The sequence below is a fragment of the Ascidiella aspersa genome, chromosome 7 (genome assembly GCF_963924565.1).
Source record: "Ascidiella aspersa chromosome 7, kaAscAspe10.2, whole genome shotgun sequence".
NCBI lineage: Eukaryota > Metazoa > Chordata > Ascidiacea > Phlebobranchia > Ascidiidae > Ascidiella > Ascidiella aspersa.
In genome coordinates, this window is record NC_139453.1 from 17,886,076 (window position 1) to 17,909,625 (window position 23,550).

At 35.8% G+C, this 23,550-nt stretch overlaps 2 protein-coding genes across 2 annotated transcripts in view; one reads left to right on the forward strand and one right to left on the reverse strand.

Moving 5' to 3' along the window:
• The first annotated feature begins 1,238 nt into the window (after nt 1-1,238).
• LOC146138114 (uncharacterized) lies at nt 1,239-2,132 on the forward strand. Its single transcript, XM_083394521.1, has one exon. It carries the CDS (start codon nt 1,239-1,241, stop codon nt 2,130-2,132), a length of 894 nt encoding a protein of 297 aa, XP_083250647.1.
• Nucleotides 2,133-8,054: 5,922 nt separating this feature from the next.
• The window catches only part of LOC146138115 (phosphatidylinositol-binding clathrin assembly protein LAP-like), a 63,591-nt gene continuing 48,095 nt past the window's right edge, over nt 8,055-23,550 (reverse strand). Inside the window, exons 12-15 of the mRNA XM_083394298.1 lie at nt 15,198-15,318; nt 13,989-14,109; nt 12,432-12,548; nt 8,055-9,757 (exon numbers count right to left, since the gene is read on the reverse strand). Of these exons, the coding sequence (XP_083250424.1) occupies nt 9,752-9,757; nt 12,432-12,548; nt 13,989-14,109; nt 15,198-15,318 (365 nt within the window). The 3' untranslated portion in view covers nt 8,055-9,751. The remainder of the gene's footprint in view (nt 9,758-12,431; nt 12,549-13,988; nt 14,110-15,197; nt 15,319-23,550) is intronic.

Here is a 23,550-nt window from a genome sequence, read left to right on the forward strand (position 1 = left end):
CGCCTTAACTTATGTCTTAGATACGAAACGGGTAGTTGCCAGGGTTTAATTTTCTTATACGTTAGTTTGGTAAAGACTATGCAAAATTAATTAAAATTAATTTTAGAATCGTTTTGCAATCAAAATATTTTATTCATTTATTATTTATTTTTTTTGCCGCTTCAAAACAAAAATTATAATTCCAGAGACAGTGACAAACTGCCACTTGACGCCTGAAAGCTTTACCTTAAAGAAAATTTTCAGGATTTTTTAATTTATGATTCAATCTGGCGACATAGTTCACGAACGTCATATAAATAAAGTTTCTAGCAATGCTTCCCTGCTTTGCCATGGGTTAAACTATATTTCATACTGGCCTTGCCTCTTCATGTAATAGCTCGATAACAAATTCAAACGCGGCAAGGTATTTGGGAAATGATCGAAAAATATATTTGATAAATAGAATTTTCGTAGATAATTCGTACGACCATATGTTATTAAATTTGGGCTAGGTGACATTTTTAAAAAGCAAATAACATCATTCTGTTAAAATAATTTAACGTCTATGGTTTGCTATACTTTTGCCAATTTTACTTGGTAAATTTTACCACGCCTTGATCTGTGTAATCAGTGTTAAAACATACTTTGAATCTGTTGTTTCGAGAAATATGCAAAACACTTTAATGTGCCTAATATGCTACGTATTAAATCGAAAGTATTGCGAATTGAAACAAAATAAATGCAGTGTATTTAAAGATTTAATTTTGTATGAAGCCATGTTATGACGCAGCTTAACGTCGTCGCTAAAAATACATTCAAATTAAGTATTTTGCTTTCTGCGGCCCTTGTATACTTTTTATTTGTTTAGGCATGGTATTGATCTGTTGGTTGGAGCAACATGCACAACAGGTGCTAACAAAGAGGTGTACACTGCCTCCAGATTTCGCATTAAAATTTGCGGCGGCAAAATATGTTGTGTTGTAAGAGCAATAAGTTTTTACACAAAGAGAAGCCTCTTTCCAAAAGGCAAGTCGCGCGAGCGGCTTATCTCCCCCAAGTGACAATAAAACACGCAGCATGGTGCCAATTGGCTTCGTCGCTTCGCGAGTTTAACAAAGCAAGCAAATTTGGACTTCTTCTGTATTGAAGTTTTTCAAACGCTAGATGGGAGAAGATACAGCGAACTAAAACGATGACGTCACATTATTGATTTTTTTTTCATTTTCCAATTCTGGCGCTCGTGGAGTGCGGAGCGAAAAATGGCCAGCAGAGCAAGTTCCGCTCAGGCAGTGAATAAAAATGCGGCCAGCTTTAAGAGGCCGAATTGCTTAAGTATGAGGACAGTTAATTTATTGAAAAGAGACGAAATTCTGAATCTTATAAAATGTATGGACTATCCGCTGAAGAAATTAGTTGGGATTGCAGAAATGCGAGGCCAAAACGTCGACATAACTTGCACCAATAGACAAAATGTTTTGGAACTTTACACAAAGCTATGCGCAGCAGAATCAGTGAAATTTGTTAAACTATACGAAAATGACAAGATTAACATCGCAGTTGGCTGGGTGCCTATCCCTTTCCCCAGTGAACTCATAGCAGAGGAAATATCGGCAAAATATAGAACAGTTGAAAAGGTGACACACAGGAAGGACAAGATTGGGTTGCTAACCGGAATGAGAATCTTGACAATGAATTCAACGGACGTGGAAGAAAACCCTTTACCAAGTTATATTAGGATGGCGGACTGTGAATTTTACGTAACATATCATGGGCAAGTGTTCACTTGCAAGTATTGTGACGAGAAAGGTCACAAACAAGCAAACTGTCCCAAACGTCAAAAAGATTTTCCTCGGCTAGTAAAAAGACAAGAAGAGCACAAGCAAGCCAAAGCACACGGAGAGACAAACGATAACGCAGTTGCCCCCCAATCTAGCGCTGGCGTCAACAACGCTGATAACAATCCACACTCTACAACAGCCGTAAGCAGCATTCTAAACGATGATGATGAGAACTCCCCGGACTTCAACTCTGAAAACAACGCCAACATCAAGTCAAGCACACCGACAACTGGTCAAGGAAAAGGCTGCAACGAAGCCCAGACGAGCTTCCTAATAGCAAATCTATTAGCCTATGTGCGACCAGAATTTCGCTGACATGCCCTGGCTGCCAAGCTGAAGCTGTGGTTTCGGCTCAGTCGAAAAGTTTCGTTTACTGGAGTTGTTCCAACAAGTATTCCGTAGCAATGAAGTGCTGCACGGACGAGTTATTTCTGGTCGAAGAGGGTAAAGAAACATGTCAATGTCCGTCATGCGAAGGGACATTGAGACGTATGCCGTGCTGCGATGAGCTCCAGCCAGAATACAAGACGAAGGAAGATGTGCTTGAGTGCATACAGTGTGAAAGGTACTCTGTTGTTTGTAATTGTTTTACTGTTAACTCGCTACCTAAGGTTACCATGTGTAAAGCGTGTAGTAATACCCATTGCAAGTATAAGATAGTCAACTGTAGTTGCGGGAAAAAGCATTCCTGTCTTATGGGTCCCAATAAAGCGTTTAGATGTGATTGTGGCATGGAGTACGAGTGGGACATTGATATTGGTGTCGAACGCGTTTAAATACTATTTTTATGTCTTTAAATATTATTTCACACAACGTTCGAGGTTTAAACATTGCTATGAAAAGAAAATCGATTTTTAATTTTTACGTCGTAAAAAGTGTCACGTTGCCCTTTTGCAGGAAACCCATGGTAGTGCTAAGCACGAAAAGTTATGGGGTATGGAATGGGGAGGGGAAGCGTTTTGGGCGCACGGCCCCTCAAGCAGTAGAGGGGTGGCAATACTAATCGACAAAAACTTATCCTATTCCGTCTCAGGCACACGGGTAGACCAAGAAGGTCGATACTTAATGGTTGAAATTACAATAAATGCAACCCCAATAGTAATTGTTAATGTTTACGCGCCGAATAAGGACGATCCAGAATTTTTCATCAATTTATTCGCCGTACTTGACAGCTTTTCCGATGCCCCAATAATCATGGGAGGGGACTTTAATCTAGTTCTGGACAATGTCCTAGATCAAAATGGAAGTAAAAAACATCGTAACCGAAAAGCAAGAGAAAGTCTTTTGCAATATATGACACATTACAAACTAACAGATATTTTTCGCCACAAATTTCCAACCGTTAAAAAGTTCTCAAGACTTGAGAAACTACCAGCGGCATCATCGCGTTTAGATTTCTTTTTAATTGACGGATCTCTCGTCGAAAACGTTAAAAATGTAGACATAGTCCCCGGTATAATGTCCGACCATAATATGGCAACTCTAGGAGCTGACATTAACCCAGCACCACGCGGTAGAGGCTACTAGAAATTTAAAACATCACTATTAAATGACCAGCGTTACAAGGATAAAATAAGAAAGGTAATCACTTATTATAAAGCAGAAAACCATATAGGCGAAACCGACCCACATGTAAGATGGGACGCCTTGAAAGCAGTTGTTCGGGGAGAAGCTATTAGATATGCGGCCGAACTAAAACGAAGGCTAAATATTAAGCAAATCGATTTGGAAAAACTGATTGGCGAGACGCAAGACGCTATTTTAAAGAACTCTGAAACAGAATTAGGCCCCTTGCACGAAAAATTGTCCAAACTTAAATCGGAACTCGACCAACTAATGCTGCGCCAAACTAAAAGCGACATAACGCGAAGTAGGGCGCGCTGGGCAGAGGAGGGCGAAAAAAATACAAAATACTTTTTAAATTTGGAAAAAAGGCATTGCGAAAAAAAGGGTATTAACAGACTTTTTGTAGATGATAAAATAATAACTGACCAAAACAACATTTTGGACGGTCTAGTTGACTTTTACAAGCAACTTTACACAAAACGGAGATCTATTAAACAAAACCTTAATCGCCTCTAAATTAAAAAGCAGGAATGATCAATATAGATAATTACTTGTTAGCCTTACATACGAAATGGATCTTTAAACTACTTGACGAAAACGCGGAAGCTGATTGGAAACAAATCGAAGGCCCCTTTATCCAAGGTAACAGATTAGAAGCGCTTCCTAATGGGAACATAGGAACAAACAATGCAATCATAAGGCGTATACTTCCTATGCGAACGTTACGTTGCGCAATAACGGCGTGCAAACAACTCTTGGAAACTAGAGATCCAAAGTCAAACAGCCGTCCGCTTTGGCTAAACAAAAAAGTAAAATTCCGCTCAAATGTTTTTTTTATGCCATCACTTATAGATTCCAATATAATTTTTCACCAGGATTTATTGAATAGAAACGGCGAGTATTTACAATATGACACATTAGTAAATAAATTTAACTTTACACCTAACAACACAGATTTTGTCCAATTCATAAAATTAATATCAAGTCTCCCAGAAGAATGGGATTCGGGTAGAGCAACAACGTCCCATTCGTATAGAACCCCAACATTAAAATTATTTATCCAGCAGTATAACTCCACCAAATCGGTTTACGAAAAAATACAAACTACAATTCTCTTTCCTCCAAAAGCTCAATTAAAATGGCACTGGACCTTAAATTGCGGGAGTGCACGTCTGCCATGGGAGAAAATTTACCGCAACCTCTACAATTCAACAATCGAAAACAAACTGAGAAGCTTTCAGATAAAGTTTAACTTGGGCGCAATTGTTACAAATGACTCCCTTTATTCGTTTGGTAAAACCGAATCTAACCAATGTACTTTTTGCAAAAAGGCCACGGAAACCCTGTACCACTTGTTTTATTTGTGTCCTGTTACGTGTCTATACTGGGAAAACGTGAGTGCGTGGTTAACTAAACTACGAATATCGTGTGTTTTTTCCCGCGAGCAATTACTCTTTGGAGTGCACAAAAACGAACCGGGCAAAACATTTGTGAATTGTGTCCTTTTATGCGCGCGATATGTTATTTATCAATGTAAATATGCCGACACTGTCCCGACTATGTTACGCTTTTTACTGTTGCTATCTTCTGTGCGAACTTCCGAGCGATATTCGGCTTTAAAAAGAGGAAGTATGACAAAACACAAAAGTAAATGGTCGTTAGCTGCTTGAGAGCTTCACTATTTTGATTTGTTTTTCTTGTTCGTTTTTTTCGCTATCTATTTTATTAAAAACATTATTGATTTTGTCCCCTAATCAAAGTCCCCTGGGGATGCAGCCTCATAAACCTTTACAGCGCACCTACATACCACTCTACGTCATGTCTGAAAATTTGAAAGTTCTACGATGTACTCTTTTTCTATAAAGCTAAAAAAAAATCCTTGTGACGGGGTTTCATTGCTTAAAATTGCGTTTTTGTTCGTCACTAATCGAACCAAGCTTTTCTGATAGAAATTCAATACAGTGTGCAGAAAATGCACTTTGAGTGACATACATAACTCACCTAGAGTGCAATTTGCATTTTGTAAAAAGTTAGCACACAGTCACTAAATGCCAGCCAAGCACGTAATTCCATCTTTTAACAATGTGAATCCTATGGAATCTTACTAAATTTTGTTCCGTCAAGATTCCTCTTGTTTTGCTTAGCTTAGTAGTGAAATTTTTGTAGAGAAATGCTAAACATAGAACTCCACTTTTCTATTCCTTGAGCAAGAAAATGTTATTAAGAGGCGTACGCTAACGTTTGTGATATCAGCCACTTACTGTTCTCATGCTTATATGTCTGGAAAACTGAATTGGTTTTGAACTTTCGTTTTGTTCTTATTAACTCCGTTCAATCAATTCAAGACTTTCACGAGGAGGAAGTGAAACACGCATTGGTGCATTATGTGGTATGGTTTGCTTGTCGTTGCTCACTCAAATTTGAAAAGAATATGTAACAACATTACTGATAAAAATCTGGCATTACCGAACACTTATTTATTTTGATGTTTACTGCTGTAGTGCTATGAGAACTTGTTTAAACAACCTGTATACTCACCTCGGATGCTTTTTTTGCATCTGGAAATTAACTACTTAATTACAAAAATCGTTGATAAAGATCTTTCCTATATTGTTTTTTTAGAGATATCTGTTAAAAAAAACAGCAGTGCGCAATTTGCCTGTGTTAATAATACAGCAAAACATTTGAAAAAATTGAAATGCGAATATTTAAAAAACCTAATGTGCTAGAAAAAATGAGACATTTTTAGAATCAGCGCCGAAAAGAATAAATGTATCACATCTCCGTTTAAAATTTTCTCTTGACCAGTGTAATTAAAAAAAAATTTGAAAGGTTAAAAACAAAAGGTGAAATTAGTTTGTGTAGCTTACCAATCTGCCCTACAAATCCTTTTATATAGAAAGTTTGTATTATTATTTCCTCAACTTAAAGCCGTTGTCCCATTTTTCTCTTTCTAATGCACTCCACGATATAGGAACAGCTTAAAAGCTTCTTAAGGACAGTAATAAGATAACCAAAAAATGCCATTTTTGGAATCAGCTCCTTAAATTTACCGAGAATCGATAGAAATATAAAAATAAACAACTTTTGAATTACAATTTATTACAGTATAATAAACAAGTCATGTTAAAATAACTTAAATCCCACTCACGTTTTAAATAAAAAACAAGTTAAGTCGTAAGTTATTTGCAAAAACATGTGGCCCGCGACATCATTTTTTGTGGCCCGCGAGCACTGTTAAAAAATTGGAATGCGTACATTTAAGGCAGGGGTGGGCAACCTTTTTAACACAAGGGCCAGTTAAAAAATGTTCATATTTTCAGCTTTTACTAGAAAAAACTAATGAGCTTGTCAGTGCTGTCTACGTGGATTCGGAAATAACTTTTCCTACAATTTAAATGAAGCCGTTCTCGTACGGATTGGCTCAGTACAAACAGCCTTAATTCGAAACCAGCTGTTAAACATAACATCTCAGTTAATATGCGTGGCAAAAGTCTGTTACACCTTGACCGTACCAGACAAGTGTAATTGTTGCAAAACAATTCTTTATCATAACAACGTGACAAAAGTAAAACTTTTGAATGAAGATTGTTTTGTAATAGATGTTCGAGTTTAACTGTATTAGTGTAGCGGTGCAGCCTATGGGTTACATTGCACTTCAAACAGGAAACTGATAGAGCAAAAGTCCCAAGGTGAAGGGCCGCACAAAAAATGGAAAAGGGTCGCATGCGGCCCGCGTTGCCCACCCCTGCTTTAAGGGTTTAATCAAAGAAATATAAGTGACCAACGAACAGCAAGCATGTTCGAATTGTTTGGTTATGATTACATGTTTCCGGTTGCACCATTAAATAAACCAGTTAACTATCGCTCATTAAGTTCGGATTCAGGGGGTGTTAAGAACGCCTAATTTTTGGTAGGTGGTAGACCGCTTTAAAAGTCGCAGTACGTCCTATATGGAACTTTTTTAAATGGCTGATTTGCGAACTTCTAAGTTATATTTCCGTTTTGTTTTTTCGTCTTTTTTTAATCAACAAAACATAAAAAGTACGACTCTATATAAATTACTATTTTTGCAACTTTGAAGTAAATGAACGATATACTATATAGCGCTTCTGAAATTAATTGTTTTACAGGTTTTTACTGCGACTAAATGCTAACGCCCTGACCGTTTTCATGTTTGATCTAGTTAAAAAAACATTCTACGCTTATAAAATTCAGTCTTCTAAATTATAAGTTTTGTTAAATACGCAATTTTTTCGCGCTTCGCGCGCACCAAGTTAGACGAGAGCAGCAAGTTTATGAAACTTGTATGTCTTTCGACGTAACTTTTTCATGATGCTTTGTGGCGTCTTCTTTAAACATTCCATGCCCGACCAAACGAAAATCGTTCATCCGCCCCTGGCACGCATGTAGCACTTTATGTGGCCCGCGAAGAATATGCAAGAAATATTGTGGCCCGCGATGCTGTCAACCTTGGACCACCCTGATATAGCAAGCAAATTGTTTTATGTCCAAAAATTAAGGTAAATAATCCAATTTTACAAAAAATGATTAATGAAAGCGCTTTAATTTAATCCAAGTCATTTGTTCAAAGGACTGAAGTCAAGTCAAGTCATTCACTAAAGTCATTACAACACTGTTTTGTTATGCAGTGTCTTTAAACCCTTCTCCACCATTTATTTCACCGCAAATTCAGTTTTGTTGAAAATGAAATGTCTTGTCCAATCTGAATCTGTAAAGCACTTGTTTCTTTTTAATGACAAATATTATTGTTAAATATTAACATTTATTTATTTCAATCATTTTTTAATTCAATGTTTTTATGCACACAAAAACTAATAGCTGTTTTAATGTCTATATACTTCAAGCTAAACAAAAACTAATAGCTTTTTTAATGTCTATATACTTCAAGCTAAACAAAAACTTCCTTCAGAAAAGTTTGCATTGTTTTTTTGAACACTGATTGCTAAGGCGTTATTATCAGCCTAAAAGGAGCAAAAAAAAATTTTCTAACACAAAAATATAAATTAATTTAAATTATGAGACAAACATCCAATATGATACGGACTTAATGTAGGCTATATTTAATATCACATAAAAACTAAACAGATCAAATGCATGCTTGTACTATTCGTTTTTTTAAATATTTATTTTTCAGAAACGTGGGGTAAGAATATACACAACATGCCCTTAAAATAACCATACGTTTGTAATGGTCAATTGACATAACGAATTAAAAAGAATCCAAACCAGGTTTACTAAAATAACAATATATGTGACAGCTGCAGAAAGGCTCAAATGGTTAATTGAATGACATATTTAAGGATTTTGTGTGTCTCAATTGTAACTCTTTTCAAAGAGGGCTACTGGTCTTTGTTTAGACATTAAAATTGAATGAATGGCCAATTGAAATAGAAAAATAAGTGCAAAGGAAGATATTTTTTTATCTAAATAAAACGCCAAGAATATATTCAATTAACGAAAATTACTTTAGACACAAATAAGAAAAATCCAAATATCAGTTCTCCAGGCTGTCACCATATCGTTAGACAAACTAGCTATAATATAACTATCTTTATGGTACACAAAATCAACAGGAACACAAGTTTTCCAAAACAAATCACTCTTCATCTTAAAGTTATACCTTGTTTTTCAATCTATTATTGTACAAGTTGTAGAACAATATGACATTTTAGTTACTTGTTATATTAATAACACAGTTAATAAAATGCGTAACTTTTCTTACAGCTATTTTTTATTGCCTATTAAGCTAAACGAGTTTCACCTCGCCAGGGTATGCATACCACAGAGGAAACCTTGCAGGTCTTACAGATTTATTTGGAAAACGACCTACCATATTTACAGGTAAAACTCGAAAACTTAGGGAAATTTATTAACAGCATTTAGGCATTTCCAATTAAATGAAAGGTATAATGTTGTTTATGATTCTATGATTTGAAAAGTATTGAGTTAATAATAGGCATTTCATAAAGTTCTGGGTTATATAGTGTTTATCTAGTTTTATTAGGTTTGGAAATCATTGCATTTTGTGGGACAAATCCAGCAACCCTCTTTAGCAATGACATTAAATTATTGTTATGGATTTTGTGCACTTACAATAGTACAACTGTGGAAGTTGCACATAATGACTGGACAGCGTTCTTTTGTTTCAAATAATCATATTCTTACAATTCAATATATTCTATTTATTGTGACAAAAAATATTATAAAAAGGTTTGTAAATCTATAGATGGTCAAACATTTACAACAAGATTATGATTTTTTTTCCTATAGGGAACTTAAGCTTTAATGAAAAATACTTAGATCTTGTATTAAAGTATGGTGTTGTGATTTTGGCTTCATTGAGATCAAATCTGTGGAAAACAATAACATCAATGGTACAGTTATTAAGTTAATATAAATAGTTAGTTTTTTATCTACTAATAAGCAAGACAAAAGTGGAACAACCTAACAATACACTGCCTTTGTTTTTCGCAAACGTTTACAAACCTAAAAATCTTATATCCGGAACAACTAGGGGTATTTGAAGGTTTATGGTTTTTATTTTATTTTTTAATTTTTTTTAAGGGGGGGAGGGGGATTAGTGGGCCGTTAGAAATAACGTTGCTTATCAGGGTTGCTTTCAAATATTATTAAATTTACTTTGGTTTGTGGTTTAGTATAAATGTGCAGGTTTTCTTTGTTTCCTTAACTTGTTTCTGCAAGCAAAAACAGATATGGGCTGAAACTTTCCAGCCTTAACTTATGTCTTAGGTGTGAAAGGTGTAGTTACCAGGGTTTCATTTTCTTTTACGTTAGTTTGGTAACTATGCAAAAATAATTTTAGAATCTTTTTTCAAAAAAAATATCAAAATATTTTATTTACTTATTTATTTTTATTTTTGCCGTTACAAAACAAAAATCCCATTTCCAGAGACAGTGACACATTGGCCCTTGACGCCTACAATTTTACCTTTTTTTGAAAATTTTCAGGCTTTTTTTTGACTTATGGTCCAATTTTGCGACATAATTCACGAACGTAATATAAATGAAGCTTCTAGAAATGCTTCCCTGCTTTCTACGATGGGTGCAACTTTATTATATGACCTTGCCTCTTCATGTATTACCGCCAGTGCCGTATCCAGGGGGGTGGGTGTCCGGAACCCGCCTTTTTGTAATGATAAAATCGTTTTTTTGTCAGGTTTTACCTCACCGTCCGAAGCGGCAATGTTTCTAATGTAATTATGTCACGAGTCCTAAGCTAATCCAAGACCAAAATCAAACGCAAAACAACATTTTTCGTCTTTTGTTTGGTCGACCGAACACGCAGGATACTTTTTCTCTTTCGCCTTTCGTTATTCGTTCAGGTTGGCCGGTTAGCAAGGGTGTATTCAACAGTTGAGAACGCAAAGTCAAGCCTTATAACTTTTTTTATCGCTAAAAACGTTGAGGTGTTAATATATTGGTTGGGGCAACATGCACAACAGGTGCTAACAGAGAGGTGTACACTAGAGAAGCCTCCTAAAACGCAAGTCGCACGTGGGCTTATTTCCCCAGTGACAATAAAACACACAGATGGTGCCAAGTGGTTTCGTCATTCGTGATTTTAACAAAGCAAACGAATATGGACGAATTCTGTATTGAAGCTAGATGGGAGAAGATAGCTACAGCGAACTAAAACGATGACGTCACATTATTGTTTTTTGTCCCCCAATCAAAGGCCCCTAGGGGTGCGGCCTCATAAACATATTATATGCACTTACATACCACTCTAGTCATGTCTGAAATTTTAAAAGTTCTACGATGAACACCTTTTCTATAAAGCTGTCTGAAGCATACTAAGCAAAGACAGTGACACATAGGCACTTGCCACCTAAAAACTTTAGCTTCGTGAAAACTTTTGAGTTTTTTTTCTTATGGTCCAATCTGGCGATACAGTTCACGAACGCCATATAAATGTAGCTTCTCGCTATGCTTTCCCACATTCTACGATGGGTTAAACTTTTGTACATGGCCTTGCCTCTCCATGTATTACCGCGACAATAAATTCAAATTCGACGAGGTATTTGGAGAATGTTCGAAAACTATATATTTGATAAATAGGCCTTATGTAGATTATGCGTCCCTCTTATGCACATCTACATAGCATTCTATGTCATGTCTGAAAATTTAAGAATTCCACGATGTACACTTTTCTATAAAGCTTTGGATAAAAATCGGTCTAAACATTTAAAGGCAAAAACAAGATGCGTCTCGAAAATAAATTTTCAGCCTATAAAACTAGCTAGGAGTCGATAGCTAAGAAAAGCTAAAACCATGACGTCACAATATTTTAGGATTTTTGTGCCCCAATGGAAGGCCCCTAGGGGTGCAGACTCACAAACCTCTTATATATACCTACATACCACTCTAGGTCTTGTCCGAAAATTTGAGAATTCTACAATGTATACTTTTTCTACAAAGCTTCGGAAAAAAATCGGTCTGAAACATTTTACGGCAAGATATGTCCCGAAAACAAATTTTCGACCAAAATACTACCCGCAATAACAAGATATGATCCGAAAATAATTTTTTATAATTATTCCACAAATGTCCAATAAAATTAATCCACAAATGTCAAGACCTTGATTACAACTTTCGTTGAGTTAACAAAGGTTTTTCAAAGTTTGCTTTTCAATTTAAGTTGTAAATTGCAATATTACTTCCTTCATAAGAATATGGCGTTTTTTTATATGGCGTTGGTTGGGTTTTCAGTATATTATTCAGAATGGTTTATGCCAACATGGAAAATCTTATATAAAATTACAACCCAGTGATTCAAAATAACTCTCTTTGGTTTCATTTAATGATCTTTGTTTGGAAGCCATGTGGATTGCCAATGCAGTAAAAATTTTAAGAAGGTAAGTATAGTGTAACAAACATTAGTTTAAATCAACGATGTCCAATTGCGGCATGCGGCCTAGAAACTTTATTTCTCCCAATGGTTAAAAATGTGTTTTTTTTTCATTAAAACATAATTACACAGCATATTACTCCAATCATTCTTACCATTGGGCCGAAAGGATTGTTCGGATTAAATGATGTGGTTTGGGTGGTTTGCCTTGGTGTTTGGTAAGAACTCATTGTTTGCTGCTGCATGCTTGTAGTCAAGAAATTTGTACCCATCTAAGCATCATATAACCAATAAACATGCTGTTGCCGCTAGGCATTATTATTTTAATTGTACAATTGTTCTTGCGGATAAAATTTTATTAAAGTGCTCGGGCAATCTTCTTCAGGGCAATATAATTGAAACTAAAGGCGAAAACATATATATATGTACCAGACAAACAATAAAATAAAGAAAAAGAACAATGAACCATGTTCTAAACCACTAGGCGCTAAAAAAACGAGATAAACACCCGATAACCTGACAAGGCGAAATAATTTTCAAAAGTCCATTTTATGACTTTGGCTGGTCGTATGACCGGCCAACTCTTATTTCGAGGCATCACGTTGACGGACATCCCGCTAGTGTTTTTATTTTGGTGTTAAATAACCGCCCTGTTTTGCTGATATATACAGCTCAACACGCACAAGGTATGCGATAGACTACACCCTTTGTGTTGAATATATTAACTGGGTCCTTGGGTCGCGAAAGCAGCCTACCCAGAGTTTGGTATGTTATGGCTACTGACATTCCAAAATCCTGTAACATACGCTGGATAACCTCCGATAAATGTAGGATGTAGGGTATTACCACAAGACCATCCGTCCGTCAAGTAGAAGGCTTATGCCGGGATTCTTTAAGCATTCATTTTGGCTACCCATTTGGGCGTAAGGCTGTGCGTACTTGCGTCATTTCTTTAGGTCTGCAGGATCGCTTGTTAAGCGTCCAGCCTGGTTGATTAAGGCGCATGCATGTATCATGATTTAACACCAGAAGAAAAGAACACAAGCGGGATGTCCGTCAATGTGATGCCTTAAAATCAGTGTTGACCGGGCATGCGACCAGCCAAAGTTATAACATCGACTTTGTTCAAGTATTGTGACTCGCAAGACAGGCTACCATTGCCGGGTGTTTCTGGGATCATGGGCGATAATGAGCATGACAACACAATTAACATTAAGCAAGAGAGACTTTTCTCGCATAGGCATATCATTTTCTGTGTAGTAGTGGGCTTTAGAAAGCTGTAACCTTGCATTGTTCCCGGGTGTTTATCATTTTTTTTCGCGCCTCGTGGTTTAGAACGTGGTTAATTGTTGTTTTTCTTTCTTTTATTGTTTGTCTGGTACATTACATATATATTTATATGTTTTAGCCTTAAGTTGCAAGTATATTGCCCTGAAGAAGATTGCCCAAATTGGTGGTCGAAACGTTGGCACTTTAATAAAATTTTGCTGGAAGAACAATTGATCAAATAACCAATAGTTAACACTGTTTAAAATAATGGTACCAAATCAAAAAAAGTTAGAAACAACATACATTTTATTTAACTGGTAAACGAAACAAAATATAATAAAATAAATTACTTTAATACTGCAAAACAATTTATCGCTATTGAGGTACTTGTATAAACCGATGCATAAAGGTGTTAATTAAAAAGAGTAAAGTATAATTTATACCTGATGCTGTGGTAAAATGCCATATTGTGAAATAGGGTTAACAGCTTGCGTCGGGAAAGACTGTGCAAAACTGTTTCCTGATAGAATCACCTGAGGCATTTGTGAAAATTGCTGTTTTTCTCTAAAAAGATGCACATAGAACAACCTTTAGTTGAAATGGGCCTAAATCACCATAAAATATAAATTTGCAGTGATCTACAATTATTAACTGGTGCATGTTTTGGGCAAATAGAAATTAAAATAGCTTGGAATATTTTTAATGTAACTTTGTGCCAATGAAAATGTTGAAGTTTTGTCAGAATTTAGGCTGCGATTATTGCTGCTGTATTTTTTGCATGTAGTAACTTAAATAGAATTCGAGAAGTCTCATGACATCCAACAACATACATATGTCATGTATAAGTGGTTATTAAAAGGGATATGCCACACAGTTCTATTAACATATCAGGATTTAAGTAAGAAAAAAAAAAAAAAAAAAAATGTCTCCAGAGGACCACACCCAACCTCCTTTGGGCAACTCTATGTTTGCTAATTGAGGCTTCTCATGCATTGTATTTTGGCGCTACATTTAAGCATTGTATTTTTGGCGCTACATTTATAACTGGGCTTGATGTCCCTACCTGGGATACATAAAATATTAATCATTTTCATTGAAGTTATTTACACAGGTTAAGGAATATAATAAACTGTTTTACTGATTCGTGATAAATAAATGGCATACACTCGTTGTTGGTAGCCATATACACTTGTTGTTGGTAGCCGTCTTAACAATGCTCAGAGTTTTAAAGTGTATTTTTTTATTGCAGTTGTCAAGACTAGTGGTCGGACCAGTATATCAAGCATGGAAATAATGCCTGCTGTCTGATATAAAAAATCCTTATTCATGACATCTCTATTATGAAGACGTATAATAAATGCATTGCAATGGTTTATAGTTAAGATGCTTTGCCAGAGTTCAAAGTCGTAGTAACTGACAGTTTGTCAAATGCTTCAAAAGCCTTTTATGTTGTAAAATACGCTACAATTAGAAAAAAGAAATTTATCGTAAAACAGTTGGCACATATTTTTATAATAAAAATTAACTTACAATTGGTTAACAGGACTTGCAAGACTGTTTTAACAGATATATTTTTACTGTAAAACAATCCTACAAAAACATTTTTTAGCAAACATTGTTACAATTTGAACAATAAAACTTTATATACAAACCTCAACTCATTGGCAGATATATGAGGCACAGCATTCACCGAAGTCTCAAATTTTGCGTAGTTTGGAAGTTGCGCATTATTATTTGACATTGGGAAATGATGGCTTGATGCAGCATGCATTCCTATCATACAGAATTAACATGGTACCAAAAACACAAAACCAGGAATTCCATTTGAAAAATAGATTAAAAAATTTAATTTTCAACTGAAAACAAAAAATAGACTATCTATGAAAACCAAGTTTGCAGCTCTATGCGCACCCCTAGCAGAAACTTGGGGTGCTTAGCCCCCCAGAACTTTATAAAAATACTGTATGTTTTTCGAAAGCAGAAATTTTGGAGGCTTGTTTTGCCAAAATTTTTTTCAGAAATAGTTAGTTTTCTAAAATGGCACTGTGTAGCGCGGTTCCTCTATGTTTCTCGCCATACACTTTATTATTGCGCTGAAGTGGACAGATTGCCTTTTCCTTTCCCCTTCTTGATGTGCATCGCATTGTATTATTGTCTTTATATAAAAGAGCTTTATAGAAAAAGTGTACATTATAGAATTTTCAAATTTGGAGACATGGCAGAGAAGGGTAAGTAAATAAGAGGTTAAGCTCCCCAAAGTTTTTTTCACAACATCCGAGAGATTCTCAACATTATTGCGCTTTCTACGATTGTTAACTAGAGATGAATTAAGACAAAGTTTTTTCCGTAGCCAGTAAAATCTGTTAGGATGGAAAAGGGTTTTCTTGAGGTTTGTCATACGGCGTTTGTAATGCCTTCACCTCTTAGTTCAAGGTATTTCTACTACCAAATCTTACTGTAACAGTTGTCGACCATATCGATTATAACTGATTCCAAATGTAATGAATTATTTGGTCACACTTCTGACGAACAGCAACAAATGTTTTTAGATGGTAAAACTGCTGCTGGCTGTTGCAGCGACTGTGCGATGTTATAACAAATAAATAATTGTCAGTATAGAATTCTGGTATGTAATGTGGAGTTATCTTAAAATGCTTTAATTCAGATCGTTTTACAGCCGTGACTGTTCTTTGTTTCTAGAACAGTTAACAATTTCAACATTTTATACATTCAAAGTTTGGTCTAAGATATTTAGTATCATGTAATTATGTGCTTTTTGCTAGAAAAAACAATGAGTTTTCCTTAAAAAAACCTGAGCTTCGATCTTGTACTAGCTGTTTTCTAGTTTGTTGTTCCAAACCATGTATTAGTGGAAGTAGGTTGCCAAATCTTTGACAAGTTATGCAGTACATTCTGTATTTAAAAATAGCTTTTCCTTCAACGTCAAACAAAGAACACATATTGCAAGCTGTAGATCAAGTGATTGTGTTTTTAAAAATGGTAGGCATCAAAACAATAACAAAGACCAATGCAACTATAGAGCTAAAAAAATCTTGGGATGCTTGGCCTTCACTGAAAGCTAGACAAAAAAAAGTAAAGGACCCAGATGAAATACGAAGTAAATTTGAGATCATCTTGGATAAATTGTGGGATTGGTGCATCAAATGCAATTGCTTTGATACAATCTGATCGTTTTTTGTCAGCTGAGAAAAAAGAAGAAGACATTGCCTTTTATCGAGACCAACAATTGCACAGACTCCGAACCATAAGTGGAAACGAAAAAGTTATCTGTGCTCAAGTACCACATTGTGCAATTCGTGTGCAGCAAGAGCGAGTTCGTAAATATTGACTAAAGAAGAAGACAGCAATTTCGATAAAGCGCTTTCATATTCAACAGAAAGTGCTAAAAGTTTGTTGAGTGGTGCTGGGACCTCTGGAATGCAACATAAATCACCTCTGAGTGAACATGTGACATAACAAGCACCAAGGAATATACTTGACAGTCCTGAACAGGGCTGGGGAGCCGGAGCCGGAGCTGGAGCCCGGAGCTAAGCATTTTCTCTGGAGCCAGAGCCGGAGCAATTGTTATTATTTTTGTGGAGCTGGAGCCGGAGCCGGAGCCATTTATATTATTTTTGTGGAGCTGGAGCCATTTTTTAATTTGTGGTGCTAAAGCTAAGAAATTATATTTTGTTCCATCTCCAACGTTAGTTAGCCAAAAGCAATTTTTAAAACTTGCCATTGAATAAGTGACTGGTGGCACCGGAGCTGGAGCCGGAGTCGTTGGGTGTGTGTTTGATGGCTCCGGAGCTGGAGCCGGAGCCAAAGGATTGAGTTTTACGACTCCGGAGCTGGAGCCGGAGCCATTTAATAATTGCCTGATGGCTCCGGAGCTGGAGCCGGAGCTAATACTATTTTACGGTGGCTCCCCAGCCCTGGTCCTGAAGTAACAAAGGCATTAGACAGACTGAAAATTACAGAAAACTCTGCAACAATGCTGCTGTCATCTTTCATTAAATCATGTGCGAGTGACTTAAATGTTTTGTTTTTATCTAGATCAACAATACATAGGCTCGGGCTTGCGACATAGGCTCGGGATTCAGATTAAAAATATCACAAATAATTTGAGACAAAGTTAATGCAAATCCACCAAATCATGATGCAATTCATTGAGATGGGAATTTGACTGAACATCGCCTGAAAAACAAGTTCTGAGCTCTTGTAATAATTGCTTCTGGACAACCTGGTTACACCAACGGAAAGCTATTAGGTGTTCAACAATTGCAAAAGTGCAGCAGGTCGATGTCAAGCACAAGCCACTTTTGAAATGATAATGTTGTGGAAACTCACTAAAAATGTGCGACCATTGGTGTTTGACACTACAGCAAGCAATAGTGGATGGAAAACTTAAGCTGCAAAACTCTAAGAAGATACCATAGCAAGAAAACTTCTGTATAATGCATGCCGGCATTACATTTAAAATCATCTTCAGGAAAGAAACGTCTGGCCCAGAAATAATTTTTTTACAAATTTCAAGACCAAATGGAAGAACCAGGGGCGTAGCGCGGGGGAGGACTTTAAAATCTTAGTAAAACAATTATCCCACTTTGAAATCTTAGTAAACAATTATCACAAAACATTGCACTTGGCATGGGGAAAACACATTGCTCATTGGTGCCCATTGCCGCCACTGCCTAATCACCGCTCGTTATAGTTGTTTCATTTAGCAATTCACCTGCCACCGAATCAAGTAATCTCAAACAGGCCTAATAACGAAAAAAAATTTTTTGGGGGGTGAAACAAACGAATTTCTCAATGTTGTAGAGAAAACAGGGTGCAAGCTACAGCATTGTGCATTTCAAACAATATTAAATCATCCCTCGATTTTTTTATATGAACTCCTGCATAATATCATGCACAGAGTAGTATCTGGGTGTACGTTCATAAGCCCTAGGCCGGTCAAGGGCCCTTCGCGGAAGGTTGCTCTTTTGAAAGTTTTTTTTAGCCTTAATCTCGGAAAAGAGCGCTTGGTCGCCACAGTTGTAACAGGCAGAGTCATTGCACGCTTCATACGATCGGCGAAATCAAACTACAAATATCACCAAATTCGTTGAGGAGCATCGCTAAATTTGCTGACAATTAGAAATGTTTAAAGTAGAATATTGAATCCTTGAATTAGAATCCAAATGGGATTCGCATCCAATTCTGCCGTTAATTTCGGGTAATTGGAACCGATATAATTTAAAGTTTTACAGCCATGGTTGCGCCTAATTGTACATACGTGAGTGGCAAGTTTAGATGAGATGTGTCACTGTGGCGAATTATTTATAATGCTTGCTCTAAATGTAACCTGTTAATGCAGTGTCAGCAGTATTTCAGGCGACCAATTACTACGCCCCTTGTGATAAGTTTCAATCATTATTAGGCAAGCAACTAACGTGTAACGCCAGGTGTGGAGTTTGCAATTCCCTTAACTGCGTTAAGGTGCAACAGTAACATTACCTCAAAAAACGTGCGAGCCTTGGTCAAAGTGCGCTACAGGTTTACCTAAAGTTATCTTTGGGCCGATATTCAGTGAAGTTATGCACAGGTAATCGTCAAGCATTTGCCCCCTAAACAAATTCGAGGTTAATTAGGTTGATAAAAACTAGGATTCAATATTCTGGATTCGTTATTCTAGAATGAAAATCTAAAGTTGTATAATCCCCTGCGATTCTACTCTAAACATCCCTACTGACAACGAAGTGCAACAGTTTGTGATTGATATGTCACAGAGGCTACTATAATACCGCAATTCCAAGGCATTTCATGTGCAATTGAAATCACATGACTTAAATGCGTCAACAAGGTGTTCGTTTTCTAGCATCAAACACACAATTTTAAATATCCGTAAGCTCCTAGTAGTCGCCATTTTCAGCATCTAGAATATACGAAAAGTAAAATTTTGACTTCGCCTATAGGTGATTTAGGTTGCTGATCATGTGACACCCCCCTTTGAAAGGGGAATTTTTAACTGGGTAAAAGAAAAAGTTTTGGGAGTTGTCAAGGATATAAATCATGATATCGTTGATAAGGAAAAACACACCCAACCCTTTTCAAGGGGAGAGACTACAAAGAATGTGCATAAAATACTTTGGCTATACTAGGCACCACAACACCATGTAAAACTCACCCATCGTCAACCAGGTACAAAAAACAGTGCCTGATGGATGGGGCAAGTTGTGTATTGCCAAAAAATGTTTATATGGTCTGAACAGATGGGTTATGATGCTATATTTTCTAGAAAAACTTAAGGTTCAACACATTTTTAGCATTATTCTATGTTCCATTTTGGCTTAAAGCTAGTATTGGAAGTGATGCACCAATCAACGACCTAAAGTATCTCCATTTAAGGCTGACATAGACTGCAATTGATAATGAAGTCAGTGAGGCTGCCGGTAATAAGCTTCATTGTCACCATTGGTATCTTGTTAAATAAACTGTCACATTTTGCATGCCAAATGACCAATAACAGGAAGGCAGCAATTGCCCAAAAACTTCTTGCAACTGCAAAACCTGAAGAGTTTCACCAAGGCATCCGTTTTGCTTCATAAAATTAACAGTTATACCACTTTAGAGGATTTGGTTAGCCAAGTTTCCTGGTCTATTTTTACGCTACTTAATCAGGAATGTGATTGGCGGAAGAATTTTCCCGATTTGTGGTCCTCATATTATGGGTACAAAGAATTAATGTATGGGTCATTCCATGCCAACTGCCCAGGTCAGGTAACGAACCAGCACAGATTTTTATCAAGTTTTGTATGTCTATGTGTCTAGTTATACTGAATTTTTTTTTGAAATGCATCAATTCTTGCCAAAGTTATGACATTTTAAAAAGATGTCAAACATGTGATCACTACAGTGATGCGCATTAATGCTTTTTGGTAATACTGTGTTTAAAATGTCTATGTTTTTCTAATTTGTATATTGTTGTCATTTTAGTAGGTTAGGTGAACCTTTAAGACATTCTCAATCACCTCATTATAGTATTTCATTTTTTAGAAATATGGGTAAGTAATTAAAGTTGGTTCAGTTTGGGGGTATACGCCTGTGCAGTCATGCCTTATAATAACTTTTAAAGGTTATATCTTGAAGAGCACACTAGCCAGAAAGTTAAGCAATGGCCCAAATGAAAGCTCCTGCTGCGTACCTTACTTTTTTGTAATTTGTTACAAACAGGATCATAATAAAAAACAGATTTATTTTTCAGATATTTTTGTGATACAGCTTAACTATTATAAATACTTTTTGTGGCCTAATTTGTGATTAAAGGTTGTTAAGCTGCTGATAAGGGCAATGAATGTTATTTGAAGAATACATATTTTCAACAAGTACAACTACATTGATCGATTTATAGTAAATCAGTCAAAAATCATAATAAATGTTCTATCACTTGGGAATGTTAACAAAAATCTAAAAATTACAATTTAAACATTGTACCAAGAAAAAAGGTATGTGCCAATTGCAGTACACGACTTCCAGAAACTCTCTTTCAATATGTGTCATCATCAAGTCAAAAAAATGTGAGTACGACTGACAGAAAAATATATGACATTGCATCTACTGCTAAATTAAACAAACCTTTTAGCAAGCATAATAAAAGTTTACGAAGCGTTGAGGAATCACCTGTGAAGTTACATAGTATGCCTTCAAGCAGTAAAATTTTCTATGGAAGAATAAATCTACATCAAATGCATGACCTTACGTGCAAAGATATCCAAGGTTCCTAATGTCAGTGATGTAGACCTACAGCAAAACCACCCTGACACTAAAGATAAAATAAAAATAAAATTGTTTGACAACATAATATCAAAAAAAAAATTAACAACAGCGGCAGTCTGAGAGCAGAAAAAATACAAGTCCTCACAATGGCACAAAGCAACTGGTCAAAAGAAGTAAGACTATGGATGAATTTTCTGTTACTGAAAGAATGGTCAGAGCAGCTCGAGCGCTTGAAATTAAAAGTTGCATATGTTACTGAAAACAAAAATGAGATTTTATCAATTTAGAACGCTTAGACCTAAATGGCGTGTCAGCCCTGGCGCATCCGGAACACATTCTGTGTGTGTATGCACAATACACCAAAATGTGGTGCTTTTGTTGCATGCCGCACAGATGGAAAAATCATATAAAGATCTTATAAGAATTGCAGTCTGTGACATGAACAAAGATTGCATGTTACAAAGATGCAATAAATGTCCTGGCATTGCAGGGGTTGAAGCAAAGTTGTGCGAGTAGTTTGAAACGAAGACATGACTTTCAGACAGAGGACTACAATGGATAGAACTGAACTCAATGTAGTTTCTTCAAAAATATCAGCATAAATACTTAATAATTTATTTTACACTCACAATCTTTATATTTGAGAGAAAAAAAGGATAATCTTGACCCTAATTCAGCTATTATTCTGATGGATTTCGCCGAAACTTTTTAATTTTATATGCAAGATGAGGCTCAAGGTTACCACTGGACTCACCAGACCTGAACTGTCCAACCTAGCAGTATGCTGCTATAAAGAAAATGATGAATTGCACCACACATGCATGTTTTATTTCAGATGAGTTGCGAGATGATGTTGTTATGGTGTTGAGTCAAAAAAAAAACATTAAACAAAAATTCCAATTTTATTTTTTATTTTTATGTAGAATACTTTACTGATGACTGTGCTGCACTGTACAAGAATTGCAAGTCATTTTATAATTTATTTAAACATGAAGTTGATTTTGGTGTAGAAGCAGCTGGATCATTCCATTGCTACTGGTACAGTGGTGGCACCATATGTCATAGATTTTTTTTAAATTTTATATGTAGAATCTCCGTGCAATTCTATGAAAAGTGATACCAATTTTACTGAAATTGGTCAAGTACTTTTTGAGATATCAGCGAATGAACATTGGCCCTTTTTATGCTTTTTCGTGATCGCTCATGCGTAAAATTTAACTGCAAATTTTGTTTGACCTATCATGAAAGTGTTTTAAATGGTAACTTAAAAATTCCAATGCATATCAGTTCTTTGAAGTAAGCAGATTCTAAAAAGACATATTGTTGTTTGTTTTTGTATCACTACAGGCCACCAAGTGCCTAGTTTCACACGTGACTATTTGTGATCAGTCATGCATGATGTAACTTTGATCAGTTATAGCGAAAAATACTCTACTTCGATTTTTCTGCAACTTAGCTTAAATGAAAGGTAATTTTGTTGGCTTTCTAGCTTCCAAATATGAAGTGGGATATTTGAGTAGAAATGACAAACTTTGATTGCTTTGTAATAGATTGCGAAAAAGCTTTATGACGCACTATTATAATGTATAATTATGAAATGTGATTGTCTGGTGGTTCCAGGAAGTCAAAAAAACTTATAGAAATCTGCTGGTACAGCAATGCACACTAGAAGTCAATACATAGAAAAATAAAGAATTAATCCTTGAACAAATGATTATCGAACTTGGAGGTTATTTTTTTAGAGAAAAGATTACTTATAAAATTATTGCGTAGGAATAAAAAAGAATTTACAAAAAATGATATTTGTTGTGTTTCAGAAGTATAATTAATATCTTGGCGGAAAAAATATGCTGACAGTATTTTTTACCACTTGATGTGTTTGGAACCACATTTAAAACTTGTCTTGTGCTCTACTCGCCACAACCAGAGGGCAGAACCATCTCAAATTGAATGGTGAAGAAAAAATCAACAGAAACTGGATATGGTTTCAACATTATTTGTGATCACATTATAACTAAATGTAGCAGTTTGGTGGGATTAAAAATGTATTGAATTGCTCAGACTGTTTTGTCTCTTACATACTAATAATGATGCATTATACTATACAGTACTTTATTTTACCAAAACTTTTCATACTTTTACCAAAACGTTTCAGGTAGCTGCATTTATTAAACTTAAAATGCTAACTTGAAAATAACTATATTTGTGTCTTAATTACACCAGTTCTGAATTATCATTTTACAA

Excerpts from the sequence above, each read along its gene's own strand:
- LOC146138114 (XM_083394521.1), top strand. The coding sequence starts at position 1,239 with ATGGCCAGCAGAGCAAGTTCCGCTCAGGCAGTGAATAAAAATGCGGCC.